This window comes from Mustelus asterias, chromosome 13, assembly GCF_964213995.1.
Source record: "Mustelus asterias chromosome 13, sMusAst1.hap1.1, whole genome shotgun sequence".
Classification (NCBI taxonomy): Eukaryota; Metazoa; Chordata; class Chondrichthyes; order Carcharhiniformes; family Triakidae; genus Mustelus; species Mustelus asterias.
This window is the reverse complement of record NC_135813.1, coordinates 96,815,928-96,839,278: the sequence shown is the minus strand read 5'-3', so window position 1 is coordinate 96,839,278 and position 23,351 is coordinate 96,815,928. Positions and strand designations below refer to the sequence as shown.

The 23,351-nt window shown below is 41.6% G+C and overlaps 1 protein-coding gene across 6 annotated transcripts in view; it reads left to right on the top strand.

Moving 5' to 3' along the window:
• Positions 1–23,351, top strand: part of hectd4 (HECT domain E3 ubiquitin protein ligase 4) — a 270,502-nt gene that overhangs the window by 3,842 nt on the left and 243,309 nt on the right. For all 6 annotated transcript variants that reach the window (XM_078227339.1, XM_078227343.1, XM_078227340.1 and 3 more), the window contains exon 2: positions 17,294–17,811. In XM_078227339.1, the coding sequence (XP_078083465.1) occupies positions 17,294–17,811 (518 nt within the window). The remainder of the gene's footprint in view (positions 1–17,293; positions 17,812–23,351) is intronic.

Genomic DNA, 23,351 nt, shown 5'->3' with positions numbered 1-23,351 from the left:
TTCTGATCGCTAAGGGATATGGGGAGCAGGCGGGTAAGTGGGACTGATTCGCCTCAGATCAGCCATGATCTTGTTGAATGGCGGAGCAGGCCCGAGGGGCTAGATGGCCTACTCCTGCTCCTATTTCTTATGTTCTTATAGATGCATTGGCAATGCTAAATTCTCTCCCAGTGTACCCGAATAGGTGCTGGAGTGTGGCGACTAAGGGACTTTCACAGTAACTTCATTGCAATGTTGATGTCAGCCAACTTGTGACTAATAAATAAATAGAAGATATTTGATTAGATGATCAAATGCATGGACAAAGAAGTGGGTTTTAAAGAGTCTTAAAGGAGGAAAGAGAGGCCAGAGGTGGAGGGAGAGTATTCCAGAACCTGGGGCCTTGGTTGCTGAAGGGACAGCCACTGACATAAAACAAGTATAATTTTTATCTTGCAAGGTGCATTTTCCATGTCCCTTTGTGCTCACATTAGCTGTTGGAAATTGTAAGGAGGTGCATTAAAATAAAAAGGCGAGAACCGACTGTTTTGATTTACAAGAATCCATTTCTCTTCTGGATAAATTGCCATAAATATTTAAAGAGGTGCTGGATGGTGTTTTCACTGAGTTTATTTCAGGATTGTCTGTCATCTTGTGTTTCTGGAATGACTTTAAAATAAAATAGATTTTCGGCATTCCTTGATCAGCAGAAAAGCGCTCATTCTCCCACTCTTCTCCACAAATTTATTTCCCTCGCTTTCTCTCCGAAAGGAAGTGATTGTTTTTTTGTTGCTCTCTCGTACCTTTAACAAAGCTTTTCTTTTGTAAGCATAAACAGCAAGTACTTGCAAGTTACTGTGGCAGTTACAGAAGAAAGTTACCATAGCTCTGCTACCATAAAAAAAGTGAATGCAGTAAACAGAGGATGTTCATAAGTTGATGTTTCAATTTTTCCGCTTTATCCTGTGTGTTCTGAATTTGGTTAAATATAATTTCACCATTTTTGCCCTCATAGATAATATTCATTTGGAGTTAAATTATTGCAAATTTTAATTGTGGCAAGTGAAATTTCTTGCTCTCAACACTTCACCATATTTACACAAAGCATTCTGTGACAGTTTTGATCAAATGGCCTATGTACAAATGCCTTTAATGAAAATTCAGAAAACAGCCATAGAACATTTTCTTACTGGAGAACTGCAGTACCATTTTTATACCAAGGTCTGGTCAGACTTGGATTGATTTGCTCATTATGAAGAACTTTAAAAAAATCATCATGTAACATCTATCATTAGAAATTAGTTTTAAAATTGAACAGCCCCTTAATATTAAATTGCTGGAATATATTGGTGTCGAGGTGGTATTACTGTGCTTTGGAGTACCAGGGTGTTGGCTCCACCCTGTTCATTGAATCATAAAACCTTCCAGCACTGAAAACTATTTAGTCTGTTGTGCCTGTGCTAATGCTTTGAAAGACATCTTTAACATAACTAAGAGCTGGGTTTTAAACAGTGATAAAGGAGGAAAGCAAGGTAGAGAGGTGTCGGGAAGGAATTCCAAACCTTGTGGCAACTTGGGGCAGCATGGTAGCACTGCTGCTTCACAGCTCCAGGGACCTGGGTTCGATTCCCGGCTTGGGTCACTGTCTGTGTGGAGTTTGCACATTCTCCTCGTGTCTGCGTGGGTTTCCTCCGGGTGCTCTGGTTTCCTCCCACAGTACAAAAATGTGCAGGTTAGATTGATTGGCCACGCTTAAAATTGCCCTTGGTGTCCTGAGATGCGTAGGTTAGAGGGATTACTGGGTAAATATGTGGGGGTAGGGCCTGGGTGGGATTGTGGTTGGTGCAGACTCGATGGGCCGAATGGCCTCTTTCTGTGCTGTAGGGTTTCTATGATGATTTCTATGAACTGAAGATAGTCTCCAATGATGGAGCTGGGTTCAAAATAAGTTCACCCCAAAATGTTTCCAGCAACCCGAGAAAATGTAAAGAGATGGGTGACAAGTTCCGCTCTGTGCACCATGTCTCCTCTGGACTGGCATGAAGAATTGAAGGTGCACACAATGGCAAGCAGCATACGCTTTAATTGGAGGACCTGTGAGCGAGTTTGGGAGACAGAATCTTGGGGAGCTGCTTCTCTAATCACAGCTACTCCTCTCCCATGCTGTTGTTCCAGCTCCATCATGACGAGGCCCCCCCCCCCCCCAAGCAGCAAGGGTGGGAAGAACAGAACCTGTGATTGGAGGAGGTGGAACAATTATCTTGGATGACGATCCATTTATCTCAATGTTCCACATTCACAACAATCAGTTTGAGTGGAACATTTGACATCCTCCAGGACCAGAATGAGGTCTAAGAATAAAAACAGAAAATAAAAAGGATGGGGTTAACCAGAAACTCAGAGAAGACCAGGAGCAGGCCTATCGAACCAACCTTTACTGAGAACAGGTGTAGCAGCCAGAGAAGAAGGTCCATCACATTTTAATTTTGAGGTGATGCTGGGTTGGGATGAAATGGGAGGAAAGCTGTGCAGATATGTTTAGACTTTTACTAACTTAGTTGAATTGCTTATACCTGTATAATTCCTGTTTCAGTGCACCAAATAGTTGGAACTTTAGATGAACCTGACCTTAGTTTATTACTAAGAGGACATGTCCTCTCTCTGTCCGACACCAAAAACCTATCCATCTGAAGGTGTGGTGCCCAGAATGCTCACAGTACTCAGGTGTGGTCTAGCCAGGGCTTTTTTTTTTTGAATCATGACTTCTATACCTTTATGATCCTAATTTTCTAGATAAAGGGGGCAGCATTTCATTAGCCTTTCTGATTATTTTCTATACCATTTCAATACGCTTATCTACCCGAACCCCCAAGTCTCTTTGGACCTCCACTGTTTCCTAGTTTTCATCATTTTGAGATCCCTGTTCTATAATTTGTTCCAAATTGAAACCAACTTGCCATAGTTTTGCCTATTCACGCTATCTATCAATATTTGTTTGAAATTTATGCCTCCATCTACAGTTCCTTACCGTACCACCGTATTTGAATATGTGGCTTTCTATCCCATCATCCAAGTAATTAATAAATACCATGACTATTTGAGGCCCCCAACACAAATTCTTGTAGGATACCATTAGACTCATCCTGCCAATTAGGACATCTGCTCATTATCCATCGCTCTGATCAGCTGAATATTTAAGATGTTCAGTTAACCCTACCCTTATTTATTTTCTCAGTTTTTATAATTAGGAACAGGAGTAAGCGATTCGGCGCCTTGAACCTGCTCCACCATTTAGTAAAATTGTAGCCAATTTATTTGTGGTGTTAACTTGACTTTCCTGCCTGTCCTCCATAACCTTTAACTTGTAGATCAAAAATTAACCTAAAAAATCTATCAAAAGGGGGAACATCCTCTCAGCACCTACCCTGTCAAGCCCCATCAGAATCCAAGCAAATGTTTTCTAAATTACAATGGCCATTGCATTTCAAGTACCTTTATAGATAGTAAAGGATTTTAAGGTATGCTGAGGTCATGAAAAGTGCTAATGAGTCTTTTTAATAAATTATTTTGTTCCTACATTGCAGAGTTTCAGAAAGCAAGGTATAGAACAATGTTTTGTTCCTCAAGCTTATTCTGCCATTTAATCAGATCAAACCTTTGACAAAGGGTCATCTGGACTGGAAACGTCAGCTCTTTTCTCTCCTTACGGATGCTGCCAGACCTGTTGAGATTTTCCAGTGTTTTCTCTTTCGCTTTATACTCTTGCCTAACAAAAAAGTGTCGATCTCAATTTTCACTTGACCCAGCATCCTCAGTCTTTTGGAGAGAGAAGTTTGGTTTCAATCCTGAATTGCCTTGCTTTGATTTTAAGATAAATTAAAAGCTAAAAATACTAGAATAGTCAGCAGATCAGTTGCTATCTATGGTGAAAGAAACAAAAGTTACCGTTTCAGACCAAATTTTAAGGCTGCTGTGTGCATTCGCCAAGGGCAAACTTGTGGCAGCATGTGAGGCAGCAGTGTTAGCACTGCTGCCTCACAACACTAAAGAGCCGGGTTCGATTCCGGCCTTGGTGACTGTCAGTGTGGAGTTTGCACGTTCTCCCTGTGTCAGCGTGGGCTTTCTCTCGCAGTGTAAAGATGTGTAGGTGGATTGGCCATGGTAAATGCATGGGGATATGGCGGGCGGGTGGGCGGGCTGGGATAAGGTGCTTTGAGTGTGTGCAGATACGATGTGCCAAATGGCTTCCTTCTGCATTACAGGGATTCTATAGTCTTCTATGGTTAAAATTGATCCTACTGTTGGAACAAAGCAAAGGAATGCAAAACCAAAGAATAAAACTATTAAGCTTTGAGCAATTGTTAAATGAGACTCTTAAAAATTATAATCAAAGGGAAAGGGGCCATTTGGAGAGAGTGTATTATGAGAAAATAAAGGGCAGCCAAAACTTTTAAATTGACAAAATGTAAAGATTTGTATGGTCATGCTGTTACAAGATTGCACTGCAGGTGCCCCATTAACTAGAAGGACTTTCAAATGGCAAAGTGTATGTGGCAGTCACTTTGCTACTTCTGGGACTGTGCTGTGCACAATGAGGTAATGACCAATTTCTTTTTCTAATGATGATGGGTGAAGAACAAATATTGGTCAGGCTACTGGTAAAAACTAAGGCAGTAAACAGGGTCTCTGTTCAATCTAATTCAGCAGACAGCCCATAGAATCCGTAGAGTGCAGAAGGAGGCCATTCAGCCCATTAAGTCTGCACTGAATATTTACCATGACTGATCCATCTAACCTATATTCCTTTGGACACTAAGGGGCAATTTAGCATGGCCAATCCACCGAACCTGCACAACTTTCTACTGTGGGAGGAAACCCACGCAGAAATAGGGAGAGCATGCAAACTCCACACACCTAGTCATGCAAGGCCAGAATCAAACTTGGGTACTTAGTACTGTGAACCAGCAGTGCTAACTACTGTAATATCAGATAGTACATCACTTCTTCAGCATTGCACTGAAGTGTCAAAATAGATGATGTTCTGTAATGGGACTTGAATATCACAACCCTCTTACTGAGCCAAAGCTGCCACGAAATGGTGTTTGGAACGGATAAAGGCTCAGTGAGTTTTTTGGTAAAAGATGGGTTGAGGAAGGATAGAAGTAGACAATGAGCAATGAAGTAACTTGCTCCCAGGTTTCTGTTGACAATTGGCTGCTGAGAATTTGATTGATAATTAACATTTGCTGTCCCCACAACGGCAGCAGAGGGTACCATTCACATGATATAATGCAGCAACTCGCCAAGTCTCCTTCACCTTCCAAACCTTTACCACCTCAAAGGACAAAAGCAGCAGGTGCATGGGGAAACCACCACTTCCAAGTCACACACCATCCTGTCTTAGAACTATATTGCTGTTCATTCACTGTCATTGAGTCACAAACCTGGAGCTCACTCCCTAACATCACTTTGGGTGGACCTACACCTCGGACTGCAGTGTTTCAAGAAGTGGCTCACCACCTCCTCAGAGTATTTAGGGATGGGCATCCAATAATGCCAGTGATGCTCTCATCCCATGACATTTTTAAAAAAAAATCCAAATGAACATGTGCTCTGATATTTGTATGATCGATTAGAGTCTCACTTGGCGGAGGAGGATCAACTGTGATGAAGAACTTTGCAAGCATTGAATCATGAGTTATTCTATGTCTTGTACCATGTTGCACGGCACTTAGTATCTAAGATGTTTTTGTACTACATACTTATTACGTTGCTGTGAAGCACTTCTGGTTGCATAAAACCTGTGGAATATTTATTGGGTGTGAAGGCCTGGTGACTTCAAAGTTAAGTGTCCAACCTGCGTGTATCTTGCTGTTCATTTGTGAGAGATCAGGCCATGACTCTGGACTCCTCAGTGGAATTTGCACTTCAATTATAGTGCTCATGTGATGCACTACAGTTAGTGCAAATGCATTCAGACTGTAAAGCAGAAGTTGGAGCTCCTGTCTTGGATTGATGCTGTTAATAGTTAGTACTGGCGTCCTTGAGGAATTGAATGGTGAGAGAATACCTTTGAGTCAGTTGGATTTAATATGCATTGAACTGATTGTCTTGCTTGATTAATTGGTATCAATGACTTTCATCATGTTGTGAATGGCTTAGTTCAGTAATGCTGCAAATACTGAACGTTTAAAGAAAAATCTATTTAAAACGTAGTCTATTGGGAATGCAGATATTATACATAGTGTTACAATTGTTTTCATTTAGTGTTCTGAAATTTGGGCACTGGGCTCCTTATTTTGGTTTCTTGTAACTTGCTGAAGATATTTGGCATCACTTGGGTGATAAAATGTCTGCTAATGTACTTCCTTTTTTCAGTAATTAGTACAGTATGCTGTGACTTTATTAGTGGTGAATAGTGCAAGAAGTCCCAAAAGTGGTTATTATAGGAGAACTGCAATGCATTTCATTGCTTATTTCCCTTTATTAGTATTGATACGATGTAAGCAACTCCTTAAGGAGATATTAAATAAGAGTCTTGAGTAAATTTGTGCCTTGGTTTTGCTGATTGCAGCTATACACATAACTCAAACTAACAAATTGTAGTTTTATGGCCCAGTAAATTATTTCTGAATGGTCTCAAAACTTGAGTAAGAATGCACTATCTCATTAGACACTTCCAATTCTTAATTTAATGACTGTAATGTGCTAACGCGAATGAGTCTGTATATATTGCATGTGTAAATGTGCTGCCCCTGTGAATCATGTTCACATTGAGTAGATGCAGTGTTGTCATTGGTTTGTAATTTTCAGTATCCAAGTACAGCAAAGTTGAAGTAATTCTATTAAACCTGATTATTTTAGTTATTTCCCAAACAGGAATTTATCTAAATATTAAATTGCATTGAAGAGAGAGCATGATTTCAGACATGATAATTGTTTGACTTAATAAACTTCTTTATCCCTAAACCTCTGAAGCTCTTGTTCATGTGGAATTTTCTCTCTGGTGCCATTAGGCTGTTATCAGGCCATGGAGGTAATTAACTCTTGCCCCGCTTTACTATTGATGGCCATGCATTCAGCCCTCTTAAACTCTGAAAATCAATAACACCTTTAGTTTCTTGTCCTTTAGAGACGCTCCCTTAAAACTTCATTGGCCACCTGACGTAATGTCTCTGGTGCAGTGGTACTTGTCTGATTATCTTCCTGTGGAACTCCTTGATGTTTTACTGTATTAAAGACTTTATTATAAATCTAAGTAGTCGTCCTTTAATAGTTCAGCCAATGCGAATCCCAATTTCAACAGTTGCACTGTAAAGTGAATGAAGCAGCACTGAGATGAACCTATCTGTACATATGACTATCTCTGTTGCAAAAGTAAATGTTGCCTGGAGTGTCTCCAAACTGCAAATACAGAACAGTGATGCAATGTACAGATTGTTGGTCTATACAAAGATTTGCCGGTCATTAGGGAAAATCCTGCAGTCTAACATGAGGTTGTAAAATGTGACGCAATGCTGCATTTAAAAAAAAATCTGCTGTGAAACAGATGCTGATTCCACAACATTGAGAATCTGGAGAAATAGAAAACCACTGCTGCTGTAGGGAGGTCTAATATAAGGATGCTATTGATTGATACTAATACTGTTCTACGCTGTGGAGCAGATTTCACTGGGTCTCAGTGGGTTGTGAGATGCAGAATATTTCTAGAAGCTGGAATGTTCATCAGCATTTGAAAAGGATGCATCTCTGCTAATAGCTCGCCTGTAAGATGATATTTATAGTAAGGAGGTAACTGAATAGGTCACAACAGCAAACATGCTGGTCTATAGATTGAATAGCCTATCATTATACATTAATCTTTGTACAAATAACAGAAAATGTGGTCCAACATAGATTATTCCACATATGAATATGAAAGATGGATTAAATTTTCAAGTAAGATCCCTTTATATGTTAACATTTTTTTTAATACTACGTGTGGGCGTTGCTGCCTAGGCCAGCATTTATTGCCCATCCCTAATTGCCCTTGAGACGGTGAACCACTGATTCCATGTGGTGTAGGTGCTGTTAGAAAAGGAGTTCCAGGGTTTTGACCCAGCCTCTGAAGAAACGGCAATATAGTCCCAAGTCAGGATGGTGTGTGGCTTGGAGGAGAACTTGCATGTGATGATTTGATATGATTTATTGTCACATGTACTGGGATACAGTGACAAGTATTGTTTTTTGCACACTATACAGGCAAACATACTGTTCATGAAGTACATGGGAGGAAAGGATAGGCTGAAAAATATTGTGTTGTAGTTACAGGTAGGGTGAAGAGAAAGATGAGCTTAATATACGATAGGACCATTCCAAAGTCTGATAACGGCAGAGAAGAAGCTGTTCCTGAGTCCATTGGTATGTGTTTGCAGACTTTCTCATCTTTTTCCTGACAGAAGAACGCGGAAAAGTATATCCATGGTGTGTGGGGCCCAAGGGCAGCATGGTGGCACAGTGGTAGCGACCCGGGTTCGATTCCCGGTTTGGGTCACTATCTGCGTGGAGTCTGCATGTGTCTCCCCGTGTCTGTGTGAATTTCCTCCGGGTGCTCTGGTTTCCTCCTACATTCCGAATGACATGCTGGTTAGGTGCATTGGCCATGCTAAATTCTCCCTCAGTGTACCTGGACAGGCGATGGAATGTGGCGACGAGAGGATTTTCACAGTGACTAGTACAGTATTAATGTGAGCCCACTTGTGACACTAATAAACTTCAAAACTCCTTGGTTATGTTGACTGCTTTCCAGAGGCTGTGGGAAGTGTAGACAAAGTCAGTGGATAGAAGGCTGGTTTGTGTGATGGACTGGGCTACGTTCACAGATCTTTGTAGTTTCATGTGGTCTTGGTCAGAGAAGGAGCCATACCAAGCTATGATGCAACTGGATAGGATGCTTTCTATGGTGCATCTGAAAAATTGGTGAGAGTTTTAGTGGACATACTGAATTTCCTTAGCCTTCTGAGAAAGTAGAGGCGTTGGTGAGCTTTCTTAACTATACCTTCAGCTTGGAGGGTCCAGGATGATCGTTGGTGCAAATATCTTAGTCCAAATATCTGTTCTGTAGTACTTCTAGGTGGTAGAGATTGTAGGATTGGGATATGCTGTTGAAGGAGATTTAGTGAATTGTTATAGTGCATCCTGCTACCACTGTATGTCGGTAATGGAGGGAATGAATTTTTTGAAGGTCATGGTTGGGATACAAATCAAGCGGCTGATTTATCCTGTTGAGCTTGATTGATTATTGTTGGAGCTGCACTTATCCAGGCAAGGGTGTGCGGATCTGGAGGTGCGATACCTGCCATTGGATTCCCAGCCTCTGACCTCCTGTAGCCAATGTAATGACTGGTTCAGTTTCTAGTCGATGGTAACCAAAGATGTTGATATTGGGGGAATTCATTGGTGTTAATGCCATTGAATGTCAAGGGGTGATTGTTGGATTATCTCTCTCTCTGGAGATGGTCATTGCCTGGACATTTATTGGCACAGATGTTACTTACCATTTATCATCCCAAGCTTGCATGTTGTCTAGATCTTCAAATGGACTTGAACAGCTTCAACATCTGAGGCATTGTAAATGGTACTGAGCATTGCACAGTCATCAATAGTCATCTCCACCTCTAACCTATTGATGTAAGGAAGGTGAAGGTTATTGATCAAGCAACTGAAGATGGTTGGGCCTAGGACAGTCCCCTGAAGAACTCCTGCAGTTATGTCTTGTACTGAGATGATTGAAAACATTGATATGTTTGAATACAGATTCTCAGGTATTTGTGGTCGTGATGAAGTAGATTTGATTTGCAAATCAATAATAGTATTTTACTGATTCAATGGTCGGTGTACATCCCTGGGAACAGCCAGTAGAGCAGATAATCTTCAGTTACTTGATCAATAACCTTCACCTTCCTTAAATCAATAGGGATGAGCTTTGACAAAAATCACTGCATCTGTTTCAAGACCTGCTTGCCATGCGCCTTTCAAAAAGAGGTGGGCGATGGTTCTGTCCCCAGAGCAACTGCCTTGAAGGCAGAATGCTGAGGTGAGACTTTGGGCATGCAGGAAGGATCTGACGGGTGACCACCAGCCAAGTTACGTCGAGGAGCTTGTTTGAAAGTTCTGGTGATGTGTTCTGCCAAATAGCTTTGACAGTCTGCTCAGGTAACTGCCAGACAGGATCCATCTTTTCTCACAGGGCCTCGAGGTTTTTAAACTTGCAGACCACTGTCTGATGGAGTTGTGGTCAAACATTCTGCATATACTTTTCCCTGACGGAATGGTAGTGCACAGTCCAACTGATTGGTGTGTTCTGCACAACATAACCAAACCCACCTTTTGCAACATTGGGGACAGATAAAACCTCAGTGTAGTAATAACTTGGGGCTTCTGTTTCGAGGGGCACACACAAAGGTGACAATCAAGGTGAGAGCCAGCTTGATTCCCCTTTGTACATAAGTGTTGTGGCCACAGTCCATTTCAGATCTCCAGAGAAAGCAGAAGATGGCTTGAATGACCACCATGTTGCAGGAGGGGGCATGGGCTAGACCTGCGCTACACAGAGCGACATTGTAGGGCCCATTAATTCCTCAGAATAATGGAAGACAACACTGGTACTGAGTTGAATTTCTTTTATTGAACAGGTCTTAAAATTAATATTACAGAAAGCGAACAGAAAAATAATTACTAGAGAGAGGGAGAAATACTGGCTTTTGCCAGTCCTGTACTGATTAGAGCAGCACTCAAAACAGACTCTGGACCGAACTAACAACATAGAACTGTGACTACAATATATGTTAATTCTTATCTGTGTTATTGAAATTGTTCGGCACATGCTGTCTCTAACTTGAAGAAACAACTTGCAGATGTTGCTTATTAAATACTTTGGCTTTTGAGAGAGCCTGTTTTTGCTTGCATTGTACTTTCGAAAATGCAGTCAATTTTCCTAGCTAACCCAGCATGCCTTGTTTCTTAAAATGTGGTCAAGTTAAAACCGAGTTAGTTAATTTTTTAAGCTTAGCATTTAAATGTAATTATATAGGCAGAAATATCTTCAAATGAAGCCTTTGCATAACTGAAACAAACAGAGCTAAGCATACGTAGGATCCCTCAAACACCAAGAGTGCCAAGTTCTTTCTTGGAATGGAGAGAATATCGCTCCCACATAGCTAGTATCTGTTTCAACGTGGCTGTATGTCCTTTTCAGTTTCGAGTGCATGCTGTGGTCTCTCCAAACCATATCCCCAGTGCCTTCAGGCAATTTCACCTGCTGATGAAGGGGACAAAAGATCAGTCGACCCAGTCGCTAAAGAACATGGTCTCTCTCTCTCTGCAATTTACTTTGATTCTTGAGGCCAGTTCACACTGGTTTTAAATGCTTCTCAATATGTGAACAGTCGATCTGAGCGGAAGATGATGTCATCATCCATGTACGGGGAAGTTTTGACCTGATTTGCTAAGCGGAAAAAGTCCTGATATTGTGCTCGCCATTACTGTGTTCAGTTCTATCGGTAAATATTGCCCGAGGACTGAAATAGAGATGCTGAAAGCACGTATTTTAAGCTTTTAGAAGCTATTAAGCAGTAGTGTCTGGGTCAATAATGGAGTAGATGTCACTAAAAGTGTACATCTGATATGGGTATGATTTGTTTTATTGGCTACAATTTCACGGTCCATAATGGTCCACCACTTTGAACCAGGGGCTTAGTTCTTTCATTTCCTCCAGAGATTAATCTCAAATTCAGAAATATTTCTGCAAGTGCCCGTGTATTTTCAAAATTTCTCGTGATTTGGCAAATGGTGTAAGAATCTACTTTGAGATGAAAAACTGTTCAGTGACATTTCATGATTGTTTGGTTCAAAATTTAATTGCAGCTTTGAGTGTATAAATAAGTTAGGTTTTTTTTAAAACAAAGATCTTTTTCAAAGAACAATACAGCACAGGAACAGGCCCTTCGGCCCTCCATGCCCGCGCCGCTCCCTGGTCCAAACTAGACCATTCTTTTGTATCCCTGCATTCCCACTCCGTTCATATGGCTGTCTAGATAAGTCTTAAACGTTCCCAGTGTGTCCGCCTCCACCACCTTACCTGGCAGCGCATTCCAGGCCCCCATCACCCTCTGTGTAAAATATGTCCTTCTGATATCTGTGTTAAACCACCCCCCCCCTCACCTTGAACCTATGACCCCTCGTGAACGTCACCACCGACCTGGGGAAAATCTTCCCACCGTTCACCCTATCTATGCCTTTCATAATTTTATACACCTCTATTAAGTCTCCCCTCATCCTCCGTCTTTCCAGGGAGAACAACCCCAGTTTACCCAATCTCTCCTCATAACTAAGCCCCTCCATACCAGGCAACATCCTAGTAAACCTCCTCTGTACTCTCTCCAAAGCCTCCACGTCCTTCTGGTAGTGTGGCGACCAGAACTGGACGCAGTATTCCAAATGCGGCCGAACCAACGTTCTATACATCTGCAACATCAGACCCCAACTTTTATACTCTATGCCCCGTCCTATAAAGGCAAGCATGCCATATGCCGCCTTCACCACCTTCTCCACCTGTGACGTCACCTTCAAGGATCTGTGGACTTGCACACCCAGGTCCCTCTGTGTATCTACACCCTTTATGGTTCTGCCATTTATCGTATAGCTCCTCCCTACATTATTTCTACCAAAATGCATCACTTCGCATTTATCAGGATTGAACTCCATCTGCCATTTCTTTGCCCAAATTTCCAGCCTATCTATATCCTTCTGTAGCCTCTGACAATGCTCCTCACTATCTGCAAGTCCTGCCAATTTTGTGTCATCCGCAAACTTACTGATCACCCCAGTTACACCACCTTCCAAATCATTTATATAAATCACAAACAGCAGAGGTCCCAATACAGAGCCCTGCGGAACACCACTAGTCACAGGCCTCCAGCCGGAAAAAGACCCTTCCACTACCACCCTCTGTCTTCTGTGACCAAGCCAGTTCTCCACCCATCTAGCCACCTCCCCCTTTATCCCATGAGATCCAACCTTTTTCACCAGCCTACCATGAGGGACTTTGTCAAACGCTTTACTAAAGTCCATATAGACGACGTCCACGGCCCTTTCCTCGTCAACCATTCTGGTCACTTCTTCAAAAAACTCCACCAGGTTAGTGAGGCATGACCTCCCTCTCACAAAACCATGCTGACTATCGTTAATGAGTTTATTCCTTTCTAAATGCGCATACATCCTATCTCTAAGAATCTTCTCCAACAACTTCCCCACCACGGACATCAAGCTCACCAGCCTATAATTACCCGGGTTATCCTTCCTACCCTTCTTAAATAACGGGACCACATTGGCTATCCTCCAATCCTCTGGGACCTCACCTGCGTCCAGTGATGAGACAAAGATTTGCGTCAGAGGCCCAGCGATTTCATCTCTCGTCTCCCTGAGCAGCCTTGGATAGATTCCATCAGTCCCTGGGGATTTGTCAGTCTTTATATTCTCTAACAAACCTAACACTTCCTCCTTTGTAATGGAGATTTTCTCCAACGGTTCAACACTCCCCTCCGAGACACTCCCAGTCAACACATCCCTCTCCTTTGTGAATACCGACGCAAAGTATTCATTTAGGATCTCCCCTACTTCTTTGGGCTCCAAGCATAATTCCCCACTTTTGTCCCTGAGAGGTCCGATTTTTTTCCCTGACAACCCTTTTGTTCCTAACGTATGAATAAAATGCCTTGGGATTCTCCTTAATCCTGTCTGCCAAGAACATTTCGTGACCCCTTTTTGCTCTTCTAATTCCCCGTTTGAGTTCTTTCCTACTTTCTTTGTACTCCTCCAGAGCTCCCTCCGTTTTTAGCTGCCTGGACCTAACATACGCCTCTCTTTTCTTTTTGACTAGTCCCTCAATTTCCCTGGTTATCCACGGTTCTCGAATCCTACCCTTCCTATCCTTTTTTACAGGCACATGCCTGTCCTGTAGCTCTAACAACTGTTCCTTAAAAGACTCCCACATGCCAGATGTGGATTTATCCTCAAACAGCCTCTCCCAATCAAGAGCTGCCAATTTCTGCCTAATCCCACTAAAGTTAGCCTTCCCCCAATCCAACACCTTGCCCTTGGGACACCACTCATCCTTTTCCATCACTATCCTAAAGCGAACAGAATTGTGGTCACTATTTGCCACATGTTCCCCTACCGAAACTTTGAAGACCTGACCGGGCTCATTCCCCAATACGAGGTCCAGTATAGCCCCCTCTCTAGTCGGGCTATCTACATATTGTTCCAAAGAACCCTCCTGTACCCATTTTTTTGGTCACTCCCATTGTCTCTGAAAGCGCAATAACCCAAACATCACTTTTCTATCCTATTTTGCTCAGCTTCGATCTTTGATAAAATTTTAACTTGCTGTTCCCATAATGATAGCAGGTTTTCTATGCTGAAACTTGTCATGATTTTGCTGTTCTTTCTTCACCAAATAAGAGCAGCAACTTGCATTCATGTAATCATTATTGTAGAAAAATATTCCCAGGCTCTTCACGGATGCAGATAGAATGGTCATAGGCCAAAGGACATTATAAGAGGGTTGACTGGATTAATCAAAGAAGCAGGTTTTAAGATAGAACTTCTTGAAGAAGATGGAGGTTGTGAAGAAAATTTATTTTAAGTGAATAGGACCAAGTTACATATTCTACGGTAAATAAGGCATGGGTAGAAATTTGCATTAGGAGATGAAGAGTTGTTGTGTTCAGTTGCTAAATTTCAAAGGGAAGTAAAAAAGAGGTTTGAGCTTGGAAAAGGTCATAAATAAGATAAAGTTATTAAATTTTACCTGAAGGTGGTTGTCATAAAGAGAATGTAAAAGCTTTTATTTCCTGGGAAAGGTAAATTTCAAAAAAGGTAAGGACAATGGGAAAAGATGAAAGAGGAAAGCAACTTTTAAAGAGAGGTTGGGAGCTGTGTTGGGTGTGGGCATGGGTGTGAAGGTGGCAGCCTTCAACCACTCCAGAGAAGTGTCTAGTTGTTCCAGAAAACAGGTTTTGTTTTAAGTCTTGAATTTCCATAGCCAAGTGGGGGAGAAAGAGAATGAAGCCTGTGAAATACCTCCCCGACAGCAATAGTCGGCTGCACCTTGTAATATTACTGGACTTTTATATATTAAATCCCCTTCATGCAACAGGGACTGTTGCATGAAGGGGATTCATTTATGAGACTAACCAAGTAAGAATCATTAGTAGAAATGCTCTCTAGGATTAATTTTAAGTAAATGTAGTATTGTGTGTTTAAATTGGCTCTTGACATAGTTGGTACCAATTGTCTCATGGTAAAATACAAATAGATAATAGCTGTGATTGCTCATCAAGTTTCCCTTTTTGGGATTTGGTTTGCACCATTATAAGCATTATAAGGTGTTATGGCACATAGCCTAAGATCAGGCTGCCAGTGATGGGGCCAGTATAGGAGATGCACAAGAGCCAGAGTTAGAGGAGTGGAGAGTTCAAGGGGTGGATTTGTAGGGTTGGATGCAGCTTCAGAGATGGGGAAGGGCAAAGAAGGAGTTTAAACAAATGAGGAACAAAAAGTTTGTATTTCATTGTACCATATGTCCTCAGGGCAGTCCAGTGAATTTATAGTCTTGATTATGAAGTTATGATTATTTAGTCAAATGTGGAAACTAATTTGGAAGCTTAATACCTTGACCTGTGACTGGCTGAGAAGATTGGGATGAGCAGTGATTCCCTACATGAATGAATATCCTGCTAACATCAGTAAGCATCATCTTACCCTCACGTAATATTGACAGATATTTAGTTTCCGGCGGGAGTGCTGAATATCAGTCAGCAGTGGAATTTAAATGTCATCCAGCCTTGTGTTGAGAGGCCAAGGTTGAAGCTGATACAGTATAGTTGATCTGCGTAGCTGTTATGAACCAGGTGGTGCATTTATCCATTAAGCTAATGGAGCTGCTCATTGAATGATGTCCCCTTGTTTGTCTAGAGCACTGTAATCACGTAAAATATATACTTATTCATCTTTTCTTGGGAGTGCAATTTTGGTTCTCTATGCTGCGTGGTACAAATATAAACCAGGAATGTCATAAGGTGGTGAGTACAGGAATCTGTTATTTCTTTGCCTTGTCACGGATAATACTGTAACATTTTTAATTACTGTTGTCAAATAAGCTGATTAATATGTTTTGATTCTTTGGTTTGAGTTTACTTATTGAAATGCATTAATTGAAGTTTGTTGGTTTTGTGTAGTTTCGAACACATGGCATTATGTGATATCAGATGAGGACAGTAGATGTCACAGCATTGTGAAGCTGTGAAGCTTACAGGCCTCTTCATATCTGATTAGTTTAGAATCTGAAATTGACTCTCTTCTCGCTCGAAATAAAAAGCTTTTCTTTAAGGGCAGAAAAAGCAGTGTATGATTTCCAGTATTTTGCCCTCATTCCTCCGCTAAGATGCTTGTTAAAATCTACTTCTGATTTATCTTTGTGTGGCAATTGTCAAATTTTGTTTGTTATTACTCCCATGAAGCCAACAGGGCAGGTAGATGAGGTGGTTAAGAAGGCAAATGAGACACTTGCCTTTATTTGCCGAGACATAGACTATAACAGCAGGGAGGTTATGATGGAACGCTGGTTAAACCATGGCTAGAGTAGTGTGTACAGTCCTGGTCACCACATTATAGAAAGGATGTGATTGCATTAAAAAGGGTGCAGAGGAGTTTCGCCAGGATGTTGCGTGGGCTGGAGCGTTTCAGCTATGAAGAGAGGCTGATTAGGCTGGGATTGTTTTCCTTAGAGCAGAGAAAGCTGAGGGGGAACCTAATTGAGGGACATGGATAGGGTAGATAGGAAGGAACTTTACCCCTTAGTGGAGGGGTCAATAACTAGGAGGCATAGGTTTAAAGTAAGAAGCAGGAGATTTAGCAGAGATTTGAGGAAAAACTTTTTCAGCCGACGGTGGTGGGAAGCTGGAACTCTACCTGAAATGTTGGTACAGGCGGGAACCCTCAATATTCAGAAGGCATTTAGAGGAGCTCTTGAAAAGCCATAACATACAAGGCTCCGGACCAAGTGCTGGAAAATGGGGTGAGAATAGATTGGTGTTTGATGGCCAATGCAAACATGATGGGCTGAAGGGCCTTTTTCTATGCTGTAAAACTCACTGACTGTTAAGTACCTTGGGATGTTTTATTACATTAATCCCTGCTATATAAATGCAAGCTGGTGGATTGATGAAAGCATTTTCCAATATTATGATGAAAAATGTTAATTGTTCAATTTCAGATATTGACATTTGAAACCAAAAATCCTGAAGAGCTGGCAGAACGCTTGCGAGCTGTGTGTGGGAACCAGAGTAACGCATATGCACGACTACTTGAATACCGTCTCAATGCACTTAGAGGCCTGTGGAATGCACAGCGACAGTTAGCACTTGAAGAGCAGCATGAGCGTGAAAACTCCAGTGACGAAGAGACCATGTCCTTGCTCAAGCGACAGGGCTTGCTACAACAACCAGAACAGGCGCCGTTCACCTCTCGCATGGGCCTACTATTGGTATTTCCCTTGATCCAATCACAAAGTAAAACTGACCCTTCTCTCTGTAACATCACTGCTGAGGTACTCCTGAACTGCCTTAGAGATTGCCAGCCTCTGAGCCTCACAAAAGAACCTGCTGACTGTCTGAATGGCCTGGAGGCTCTGCTCTGCTCCTGGTTAGAAGAATCACCTGCTTTGGGTCAATCAGTTCCATGGAAACAGAAAGAAAATGCTGCAGCTGCACTGGTAGCTCTTGCCTGCGCAAGGTAGGAGCAATCTGTCATACCTTTAAATTATATTAACTGGAAATGTTTTTCACATACTCATTTACAGTGCCTTCAATGATATCTTCAGCATATCACGACAGATAGTGACTGCAGAACACTGACATAATAAAAATGAATGCCGCATGTGTTTTCATCACAGACCTGATAACTTGTATTCATGATTGACAATTTTCATGTCTTCCATTTTCCTGAAATACGTTGTCTCTTTTTGTACTTATTGCAGCCTGTCCATGTCAATGTTCTGATGTTTTGAGGGGCAGTTCACAAGCTGCAAAGTCAGTATATCTGGGACCAACCATAAGCAAAAACAGAATGTTTGTCAGCACCTTTCAGCAGAAAAGACAGATCATCGACCTAAAATCTCATAATCTGTCTTTTCTCTTTACAGAAGGGCCTGTTGTATATCTTACTAATATAGATTTCAAGCATTTGTAATTTTTACTTTTAACTGTTCTGAATGCTCCCTGATTTGATTTGATTTGACTTGATTCTGGTGAACTACCATTCGGTATTTTAGTCTGGAATTGTACCAAAAATAACTATACTTCAACACTATATCAATGGGACATGTTCCATCCGGAGTTGAAAAAGCAACAATCCGGCTTGTTCCTGGTGTCCCATTTGGGTACCCTCTCTGCCAAACATCCAAATTACAAACCTGGAGGAGAATGTAGAAAACGACCCACGGCTAGTCTGACAAAGCAAAAAACAACCACAAACATGCAACTCTGGGGAGGTAGTACCTAAGACCATAAGACACAGGAGCAGAAGTAGGCCATTTGCCCAATTGAGACTGCTCCACCATTCAATGAGATCTTGACTGATCTGATATGATAATCCCCAACCCACCCCAACCACCCCATATCCAACCATCCCCCATAACCCTTGGTTCCCTCACTGATTAAAAATTTGGCTATCTCAGCCTTGAACGTATGTAACGATCCAGCCTCTGCAGCCCTTTGTAGTGAAGAATTCCACAGATTCACTACCCTCTGAGAGAAGAAATCCCTCCTCATCTCTAATTTAAATGGCCGGTCCCTTACTCTGAGATGAGGCGCTCTAGTCCTAGAGTCCCCCAACAAGGGGAAACAACCTCCCTGCGTCTAACCTGTCAAAAGAGTGGTGAGCTTTGACCTGTCCACGCCAAATCCCACCCCCCACTGACTGCTTCCCTTGCACTTCACAGGAGCACCCTTCAGTTACAATTTTGGGAGATGCTACCACTGGATGGGAAGGTTGCAGAATGAAATACTGGTTCAGAAGACCGTAACTTTTTTTTAGCAAATGTGGATGAACAGTGTCACAGGAATGCCAATTCAACATATTAAAAAACATTTATTAGACATGAAAATTTGGTTATAATACAATACACCTTCATTCCCACTTATCTTCACAAAAATACACGAGTTAAAAGATAATACAGGTTATGAAATTCATCTTAATACAATTGTGTTCTCAATAAAGAGAGTCCCTGTAACCCAACAGGCTAACTATAGTCAGACAATACCCCACTCTGAAAATGCCACTCAATCGATCTTGTGTGGATTTCTCCTCAAATCCCCCCAGATGACTATTACACTGTGAACCAACTGATCTCACTGGATTCCAAACTCCACTCTTGAACAAACATGCCATCGAACCTTCTTTCAAACAGCTCACTCTGCTGCTTTCAGCAAGGATCCACCTCCATGTTTTCTAACACCCCTTTACAATATTCCTTTGTCTGTAATAGACACTGATTCAAGGTTTTCACAGTCTCTCAAATACTCAGTCCCCAACCCCTGAATACTATTGCTTCACACTTCTCTTCATTCTCTAGTTTCTTAACTAACTGCCCTCTCACTTCTGGACATGCTTTTGTGCCCATTGCTCTATTGTATGGCTTTCTTCTAGCAAAGCTGAGAGCTGTTCACTCTCTCACTTCCAAGCTCCAAATGCCTTTTGAGTTCAGTTAAACGCACTTAAAAAGGTTTTTTCTTAAAGGTGGCCCCCGGGTTGCTAAACAACTCATTCTTTCTCCAAGCTTGTGTTTACATTGTCCATTGCAAACTCTCAGCGGAACAGAAACAGTTTGAACTTTTTTCCTGTTTTTAAAGTTTATTTATTCGTGTCACAAGTAATCACATTAACACTGCAATGGAGTTACTGTGAAAATCCCCTATTGAGCACAGTTTTGATCAGTGTAAAATGGTTATTCTCAAAAAGCCTCATATTAGCTGTCCTGGTGCTTTCTGTAATCAGTAGTTAGTTGATATGAAAAGTTGTGGCCACAGACATGTGTGTTCAAAGGGAAGAATTGCATTTATGTAAGTGGTGGTTTGAGACAGTTCACTTGCTACAGACAATGCTATTCAGCAAACCAGACATTCAACTGCATCAGAGTTCAAACTGAGGCTATTTCACTGCATCTCCAGCTCCATTAAATGCATAGATTAATGCTCAAAATTATTTTTCTATACAGATAGTAAACTACTTTGTTTCTTCACTGCAGAATTTGGAAGATTGAATGGTGAACGTAATCAGTATTTTGCTCACAGAGCACTGATGTTAAATGCAGCTGACAGTTGCAAATCATTTCTTATCAAATGCAGTTTCATGCTTACTCCATTATTGAAATTATTGTACCCAACAAAGCCATAGCTTAAAGCATTGCTGCAATAGCTGTTCGTCCAAATTTTCCAGGCCAACATGCAGAGGACAGGTTGAAGATCTGATTGCTGCTGCCTTTGTTTACACTGAGTTCTGCATTTTGGAAAGTCAAACCAGGGTAGGACTTGTACAGTGAGTGGTAGGGCCCTGGGGAGTGTTGAGGAACAGTGGGATCCAGGGGTACGAGTACATAGTTGTTGAAAGCAGCGTTGTAGGTAGACAGAGTGGTGGAAAAGGCATTTAGCGCACTGGCCTTCATGAGTCAGGGAATTGGATATAGGAGTTGGGACATTGTTACGGTTGTATAAGTTGTTGGTGAGGCCTCACTTGGAGTATTGTGTACAGTTTTGGTTACCCTGTTATTGGAAAGTTGATAAACTGGAAAGAATGCAAAGATTTATGAGGGTGTTGCCAGGACTAGTGGGTCTGAGTTATAGGGAGCGGTTGGCCAGGAAAAGTCTTTTTTCCTTGAAATGTAGGAGAATGAGGGGTGACCTTCTGGAGGTGTATAAAATCATGAGGGGTATAGATAGGATGAACACGGTATTTTCTGAAAACTTGAGGACATAGGTTTAAGGGGAAAGATTTAAAAGGGACCTGAGGGCAACTTCTTCATGCAAAGAGTGGTGCGTAAGTGGAATGAGCTGCCAGAGAGAGTGGTTGAAGCAGGTTCAATAGCAACAGTTAAAAAGCATTTGGATATGTACATGGATGGGAAAAGATTAGAGGGATATGGGCCAATCACGGGTAATTGAGATTAGCTGGGAGGGCACTATGTGGGCATGGACTGGTTGGGCCGAAGGGCCTGTTTTGATGCTATGACTCTTACGTATTTGGTGAATATAATTCGGTATTGGCATAAGTATGGGATAATTTCAAGGAATCTAAACAACAGCATGAGATGAATTCAGATTCTGCTGCAGGGAAGGTAATTTCCGTCATACAAAAGCCAGATCTGATGCAAGGTCATTGACCTAAAATGTTAACTCCATTTTATGCCTACAGATGCTGTCAGATCCACTGATAGTTTCCAGCATTTTCTGGTTTTATTTGGAATAATTTCCTTGATGATTTTAAATGAAAAGGAACTTCAAAGTTAGGCTAAATGAACAGGGAAACAGAATTTATTTTTTCCAGCATTAGCTGGTCGTAGAAATGTGCAATTCAGGCAGAAAATTTGATTTATTATTGTCACATGTATTGGTATTCAGTGAAAAGTATTGTTTCTGGCATGCTACACAGACAAAGTATACCGTTCATAGAGTACATGGGGAAAAAGGAAAGGAGAGGGTGCAGAATGTCACGTAACAGTCATAGTTACGGTGTAGAGAAAGATAATGTGAAGATTAAACACAAAAGTAAGCATATAGAATTTTTAGAGCTGCTGCTTGATGCAGTTCTTGAATATAGTACATGAGTCAATGCACCAGTCATTTTTTATTGCAGGTGAATGTGTGAGATTTCTACCAGGCAACACAGCAAAGGCCCTGCAAAACAGCTGTGGTTTCCTGCTCTGTTAGGGTTCCATTTAACAGGAATGATTATGATTATCGAGGGAAATTGAGCATGTTTTTCTGTCTGCATGAATCCTCCCAGGATACTGTTTTGAAAGAGCATTTTGTAAATGCCATGGTGTGTGTCTTATCTCGAGAGAGCCATTACAACTTGGCCTTAAACTGCTGTAATATGCACGTGCAATGTGACAATAGTTTCAAACTTTGCAATGAAGGTTTATGCTCAAATACTGGGAGCATTGGAACTATAGAACCTCTGCAATGCAGAAAGAGACCATCCGACCCATTAAGTCTGCACTGACTCTCCGAAAGAGCATCCAGCTCAGGCCCTTCCCTCCACCCTATCTCCGTAACCCTGCTCACTTACCATGGCCAATCCACTTAACCTGCACATATTTGGACTATGGGGGGAAACCAGAGCACCTGGATGAAACCCATGCAGATACAGGTAGAATATGCAAACTCCTCACGGTGGGACAGTGGTTAGCACTGCTGCCTCAGCACCAGGGAACCGGGTTCGATTCCTGTCTTGGGTCACTGTCTGTGCAGAGTCTGCACATCCCCATGTCTTTCCTCTGGATGCTCTGGTTTCCTCCCACTGTCTGGAAGATGTGTTGGTTAGGTGCATTGGCCATGCTAAATTCTCCCTCTGGGTACCCAAACAGGCACCAGAGTGTGACGATTAGAGGATTTTAAGAGTCACTTCATTGCAGTGTTAATGTAAACCTACTTGTGACACAAATAAATTTGAAGGCTGGAATTGAACCCGGGTCCATGGTGCTGGCCACTGCCACTGTACCACCCTACTGTTAGTTTGGTAGATTAAGTAGTTGCCTTGACAAGGATATTAACAGTGCTGCAGGATATTCAATATTGATGAATAGCTTGTGACTCTTCTACCTGCAGAAATAAGAAACGTGAATCTCAAGGTCAATTATTACATAATAATGGTGTAATTAAGTTCCAGACTTATTAGACCTTAACTTCACTTGGATGGGCCTAATCTCAAATGTCAAGATCACATGTGCCTCTGCAACAGAAGATTGCCGGGTTCAAGTTCCTCTCTAGAGATGAACACTTTATACAACAGTGGATCACCTTCGCTACTGCATTGTCATTGGTGCTCTCTTTTATGAGATATTAAATTGAGACTACTCATGCAATGTCAGTTTACCTGCAGTGACTGACAGAAGTTTGGCTTATTTTAATATTTCACTTTTTTTTTAGCATTGGACCTCTGGCTTCCTTCCCCATCACCACCTCAAACTAAGTGGAGAATTTGTTTATGAAGAATTACAAACCTATGCCTAACATACTGCTGTTAGTAGATACATTTATCATCAGTATAGCAGAAGT